Source organism: Bactrocera latifrons, unplaced genomic scaffold, assembly GCF_001853355.1.
Source record: "Bactrocera latifrons isolate USDA-ARS-PBARC rearing strain unplaced genomic scaffold, ASM185335v1 scaffold_193, whole genome shotgun sequence".
In the NCBI taxonomy this organism is placed as follows: domain Eukaryota; kingdom Metazoa; phylum Arthropoda; class Insecta; order Diptera; family Tephritidae; genus Bactrocera; species Bactrocera latifrons.
In genome coordinates this window covers 253,710-260,936 of record NW_017535441.1, presented here as the reverse complement: position 1 = coordinate 260,936, position 7,227 = coordinate 253,710, and the positions used below count along the sequence as shown (strand labels likewise).

At 33.8% G+C, this 7,227-nt stretch overlaps 1 protein-coding gene across 1 annotated transcript in view; it reads right to left on the bottom strand.

Annotated features, from left to right (window-relative positions):
• Positions 1 to 6,821: 6,821 nt before the first annotated feature.
• Positions 6,822 to 7,227, bottom strand: part of LOC108967642 (protein yellow-like) — a gene marked incomplete in the record, with an annotated part of 2,920 nt that continues 2,514 nt past the window's right edge. The window contains 1 exon segment of the mRNA XM_018931195.1: positions 6,822 to 7,227. Coding sequence (XP_018786740.1) covers positions 7,006 to 7,227 — 222 coding nt within the window.

Genomic DNA, 7,227 nt, shown 5'->3' with positions numbered 1-7,227 from the left:
AATATTGGGTTAGCTGTAGTAAAAAAACAAAATATTGTAAGAGTTGGAATGAGGTAAAACTTGAGCTATTCTAGGCTTCTTCAGATTCGTAAAGTGTTCATGCTAGTGGAATTGAATCAAACATCGGTATATTTAGAAATCTATACATAGAGCTAATGTGCATAACAAGATATATAAGTTTCGATAATGAAATCCAGAATTGATTCCGAACTGTAAGTACATTTCTATAAATATTTGTCATCAATTTATTTATGCGGAGAATTAAATGTGTGTTGGAATGGCGTTACTATCTGCTTATGTGTATTTTGGTTCACTGGGTTGTAAGCACTTTATATTTTATAAATTTATGTAGCTAAATATAGTTTTATATATGAAGGTATGTGAGTAGACGTCTGTGCATGGCCCGTTTAATTATGTATGTGAAATTGTTGCCACGTGGGAGCACAGGCAAAGTTACTACGCTATGGACTGTCTGTTGACCCTGAAGATAACCAGTTTATCGATGGCTGTGATTGATAGCGAAATGACGGCAAAAGTTTTGTAGTGAAGAATGTGGGAATGTTGGCTCTTCGCAATACTTTTTTTATTGGTGTATAATTTGTATATAAGTATATAATATTAAATTGCCAAAAGTTTGCAATTTTTGGTTTAAAAGATAATGTTAAAGAAGTATACATTTATACTCAATAAAAATATTTTCTCTTTGCCGAATGATCTCATCGATGATGATGCATTTATATTTATATTTATGGTTCAAGCTTAATACCCTAACTTGAGTACTATACATGTAGCGATTTATTTCTAACAATAGTTTTTTCTCAGATGAGAAATCGCATATAAAGGGTGACCTATTTCGAGGTTCTTTAATTTTTCATAGCAAAAACACAGAAACTTCAAATTTAATGGGGAAGGTTTATCATCATTCGAAAGAACGTTCTTTGGCATTTATTTTCTAAAGATCATCTCTTTCAATTCTTGACCGCGGCTTTATCTCAGATGGTCCATCCGCTGGGTGCAACTATCAATGATTCGTATGAGTATTTCGACTCGAATAACTCGGGCGATGTTTTGCTTCAAGCCCTTAATCGAAGCGGCATTGTCCGCATAGGCTTTAGACTTTACCTATCCCCAAAGGGAAAAGTCCAACAGTCCAACACGATCTTGACGATCTTAGTGGCAAATCGACCGACCTAATACCTGAAATTATCTGCTCACCGAAGTATTCTCCCAATAAATCCATTGAATGATGCGATTTGTGGGAAGTTGCTGCGAACGGCGTCGAATCGACTCCCCACGGTTTTCGTGTCCACTCTCAGCTACGGCTGGGTGCTGGACGTGGCTTTTTCGCTTGAATATTATCCAATAATGAACGTTGCGTCTCAAAATGGGTGATGGTGTTGCGAATAGTACCCTCAGCAGGCCGATTATGGTGACTCTAAGTTGAGCAAATCGCGCGTAACATATTCTGTACAGAACGTGAATTTTCATAATGAAGTTGCACGATTTGTAAATATTGTTCAAGCGTAAGTCTTTCCATGATTAAATGCCAAACAATACTGAATAAAAATAACATGACAGCTTGCACGACTCAACCGTGATCTGTCAAAAAAGGGCCATCGAAGAAAAGAGAACCCCGTTACTATATCGCTCTTCGCCTTACTTTATTGTACTTAAAGGTATTTTTCAGGAAAGTTCTAAAAGAAATCTATCTACAGTAAAAACTTTAAAGAGGAATTTAAAAAGCGAACAGAAGAAATAAGTCTACTGAGTAAACTATAAACAATGGTACACATATTTAATCCCGGGTTTTGGCGGCAATCTTAAATGATGCTGTGCTTAAGCGCCTTTGATTTCTTTATGTGGGTTTGTGATTCGGTGTATGTTCATGCGGTCATAATAGACGACCGTCAATTTGGCTTGGCATAAGCAAACCCGACATAAGAAGCGCAGATAAAAAGTCAAACGAGAAGTAATAAATAAGCGCACAGCGACAAATATAAAACATGGAAAATTGCTACACCAACAGAGAGGAAAATCAATTGGCATTAACACCGCCGACAGTGCGTATAGTTACTGCGTAACATTCTGTTGTTTGCTTTCTTTCTGCCAGTGTGTGGTCGCAGTAGGCAGCAACGTACTATCTATCCATTGGTAGGTGGTAAACCTTCATTAACCAAAACATCTTGCTTTGAACGGTTCGTAGGCGGAAAAGTTGAAAAAGTGCGTTGGCGTGTCCGATGACAGTAAAATCGGGACGAAACAATAAATAGATTCAATGAATTTTTGTTAGCAGCTGCAGGCCATCAACGTGGTCGAGTGGGCTGTTGCAATTGCAATTGTCGTTTTTGCTTACATTTTGCACTACATTTCACTAGTTGGTTGTTTATCACTTGAATTCATAGCAGAGCAACAGTTTTGTAAAGAGAGGAAGTGCAAATTCACATTTCGACTAGTCAGAAAGCTAAGTGCGCTTTTGGGCTTTCTAGTTGCTTTGATAGAAGCTCGAATGGACTTTAATATTATTATAATTTTTTTTTTCAGCTCACTTAAAATATTAATATCTGCTTGAATGTGTAATCTATATTTTTATTTTTGAAAATATAATATCAAAATTTTGGGAATATTATATTTGATAGCGTAGGTGAAAGGTTTTTTAAAGTGATTCAAGTAGAGGTACTTTTTTCATGTTATTTTTGTTCAGTATTGTATGGCAGCTCATTATGGGACGCAACACCAGCACCCAGCAGACAATTTCACGTTTAAGGCAAGTCGGTTGCGCACCAAGATCATGTGACATCACAACCTTAGACTTTTTCCTGTGAGGATATATAAAGTCCAAAGTCTATGCAGACAATCCTGCTTGGAGTAAGGCCTTGAAGCAAAACATCACTCTTGTCATTTGACAGTTACCAGTCGAAATGTTCAAACGAGTCATCGATAATTGGACTCAACGGATGGACCAACTGAGACGTAGCCGCGGCCAACTTTTGAAAGAGATAATTTTAAAAAAAGAAATTCTAAAGAATGTTCTATCGAATGATAATAAGTGTTACCCATAAGATTTGAAGTTTCTGTATTTTTCCTTTAAAAAAGTAGGAAAACTCGAAATGGAACACCATTTACATTTAGCACGTAAGAAGAGGTCAGGAAGCAGTGATAAATCATGGTAGTTACCAAGATGAAAATTGCGCTTGATTACACAAAATTACGTCCTGTTTCTTGGTTGATGCCAAAAGAGAATATTTTAGGCATCGGATGTAGCAACTTACGGTGTTTTTGGCTAATAAATAGTATTTCTCTCAATATTATTCTGCCATTACATTTGTTATTTTTTAAATATATAGTACATTCCCGCATATGATAAGTGCAGCCTTTAAGGTTATGTTGGCACGTTTCAATATATGAAATCTTAAATTTTTTTTAACTTTTTCCAAAAACCTCAACACTGGCACTTGACAACAAACTGGGTATATTTCCATAATTTTCTTGAGACATTCAACACATTTAAATTTGTGCACACTCTTGCTTCAATGGTTTTTTATATTAGCAACCTCACTTGCACCTGTGGATTGCACCGCAGCAAAAGACCGTTAGAGCAGGAAAGAGGAACAAACATGCAAAAATACACAAATCTTCATGCACACAAACGGAAAACCTCCAAATGTAGCGCACCTCACTGGTAATATATATGTACCTATAGAAATGTGCAAACTGTAGTTGTATAAAGTATGTACATGTGTATGTAGTAACTTGCAGTCTCAAGCAAAAGCTACCACTTGAGCTAACTTTTGCGGAAGAAGCTTTCAAATTGTTCTATTTGTTGTAGGTGACCCGAAAACCGCCTAGCAGCTGTTAGGTCTTGCAAGCCATACAATTTACGATTCAAAGGTGGAAAACATGCGAAAACGACACGTATTCTTGCGCGTTTACACAAACAGTCATATTTGAAATTACGCGTACAAGCGAGCAGAATATTGCATGCGGAATGCACTTCAAGTGAAGCCTTCGCTTGAACAAAAAATTAGATAAAATAAATTTCCGTTGGAACATGAGTGCCATATGCAGTTTGAAAATGAAATTGGCTGCGAGAAAGCAGTATATTAAGTTGTGTATGTATGTGTTAGTTTGTGAATGCATGAACATTGCCTGTAGGAAATATCGAAGAAAGTGTAAATATCGGTCTAAACCTATTTGCTATTGTCTAAGTCAGTGGAAGAATAGTGCCAAGCCGTGGAGAAAATCTTTCAAATCGGAAGATTTATGTTTTTTTGCTCTTATTAAACGAAATATAATTTCATTCTGGCTACTAAATATTCTCGAATTTCCTACACGGCGGAATATTTATAATATGCGAATGATTTTGTACAGTGTCTTACATTTGGTATGCAGAAACGTTGCCGGTCTGATGGTTTAGTGATTCTCGACGATATTCACTACATTTATGAATTTTCTTTGATAACGATTGCTTAGTTTGCATAAAAATAAGTATAAATACACGTGTCATAAGATCAACGAAATTTGGATTCGAATGGAAAGTATCTTTTTGCTTTCGATTGCTGAGGAAGCGGTAGATACAAGTGCATATACTTATCAAATTTGACTCGGACTGCAAATGGAAAAAAGTCTTTATTTTTATTAAATTTCTTCCAAACTGGTGCTAAGCAGTCAGTCAAATCTTTAAAACTCAGGATATCAATCCCGAAACTACAAAATTATTATTTCCAACAAATTTGAACGATAAGAGATAGAACTTAAGTTAACGTCGAATATTTGACCTTTTTATAAGGTGATTCCAAAAATTTTAAATGTTTAAAAGAATTATATCTTCAATATTCATAAATAACAGTAATGAAGCATGTTTATGCATAGGAAACAGTATCTTGGACGTCACCACTGAATTAATGCGCCGCAATCACTTTTCTCGCCCATGACACTCGGAGATGACAGTGCAGGAGCAAATAGAAAAAAAAAAAAAAACAATAAAAATTATGTTTGTATGTGGACATCATGCGTATTCCTGCATAAACCTTTGGCTTTTTAGTATTTCATGAACATTAAAATGACATTAGAAAAATTAAATAACTCTGAAGTATTGGAATACATGTAACATATACTATATGTAGACTTAAATATTTAAGCAGTTTTAAAGTCACATAAAATAAATAATTGTATTATTTTTTTCACATTTGTAAATAAATAAAAATATATGAATATGTTTGTAAATATGGTATATACATACATTCATACATATGTACCTGTCTCTTATACACATCTAGATGTGTATATAAAAGTAGATATACACCCTGCTTTATGACTTATCAATAATGACAAATGCTGAGTATAACTAAAAAATGAATATTTGTGTAAAGATACAAAGAGACATTTTGTTAGAAAGTGATGAAGGTCAAATAAGCAATGACCATTACAAATAAGAGTTCAATTACACTCTCATCTCTTTACTCTCTTCACATGTGTTTTTAAGTGTGTGTTCGCTGAGCACAGACTTTTGCATTACATTGTCATCAAGTTAGCCCAAGGCTAATAACTTTCCACGACCTTCTCTCCACGAAGGATGCAATTGAACAACACGAATGTCAATATTATTTGTATTTCATACAATTTTAATTATTTCCAAGAATAATAATAGTGTAGGTCATAAAAAGGACATTAATTCAATTACGTTGAATAAATATGTTATATATGTACTCAGAATTCATATTATCACCTTTTTAGTATTCCACTTTATACAATTTCTGTGATTTAGCGTCAGTTAAGACCTCCGAAATCCTAATAACGCTACTTTCACAGCAGTCGCTGTTTTTATACAAACATATAATGCACAATATTATTTTCCATAGAGATGCCAAAAAAAAAAAAAAAAAAAAAATTCAAACCGAAAGATAACAATGTTTGGCTTGTACAAATACTTCGGAAACCATTCCACAATATGCACCAGGGGTACATATATAGTATATGAGATAAAAAGATAAATAAAGTTAAATTTTTTGTAAATTTTGATGCTGCCATTTCAGTTTTGGGTATTAGAAACAAAAGAGATTTTACATAATAATTATTATTATTTCATTTAAAATTTTAATTTTTTTTGATTTTAAATTTATTACTTTATTATTATTTTTTAAATTTTATATCTTTGTGGATTTGTTATTTTATTTTTATGGATTTTTTTTTGAAAATCTAAACGATATTTTCAACTTGATTTTCATAAACTGTTAAAGGAATTATTTGAAGCAACTTGGACAGAAAGTGTACAAGCACTGCTTTGGAGCTATCAAACCTTTACATAATTGTGCGAAATTCTCTGAGTTAATCCCTAGTTCCTAAAACATGTTCATTCAAAATACTAAGAACTATTCTACTAGCTTTTTTACCGTCTAATTATGTTAATCAGATTATTATGCAATTCATGTGGCGAGTTTATGGCGTTTATGGCTCAGAATCTCTCAACAAAGGCACAATTTAGTGAATAATTCAAAAGCTGGACTAATTACCGAAAGGATTCATAGCTGGAGTTTTTTCATGTAGCATAAAAAGAAAAGAGAATTGAAAGATGAGTAAGAAGATTCCCTCAAAGTTTATTGACAACATTTTTTGGTATACCATTTGATCGCTGATTAGAATATTGTTGTTTTGTTACTTGCCGTTTTTAAACACATTTCAGCATCCTAACAGAATCTTATAGCGAAGTACAATATATTTTATTTGCAATCAATAGCAACTTTCTATCATTGTTATACCAAACAGTTTTCAAGTTTTTAATATATGTATAATAACTTTTATTGGTATCCAATAATATAATATATTATATTATAAATAATTATAGTGCTAATAAATGTTCTTGAATTTGAATATCGTGCTTTCTGCAGAGAAAAGAAAGTTATAGGATACAAATAGTCTATATAATCATTGTGCAGTAATGTGCAATAAAAAGTTTATGCAATGCCAAGAATTACTAAGCTTTTGCAAAATGAAATTAAGATCAGCTATTCAATCTGAGGAGGATCCTGAATCCCTCTGAGATTCATTTGAGCTGGACCCTGAATCACTCTGAGATTCATCTGAGGAGGATCCTGACTCACTCTGAGATTCATCTGAGGAGGACCCTGAATCACTCTGAGATTTACTTGAGCTGGACCCTGACTCGCTATGAGATTTATTTGAGGTGGACACCTTCTGTATGTCATCAAGAGGTCGACGCAAAAGGCGGAA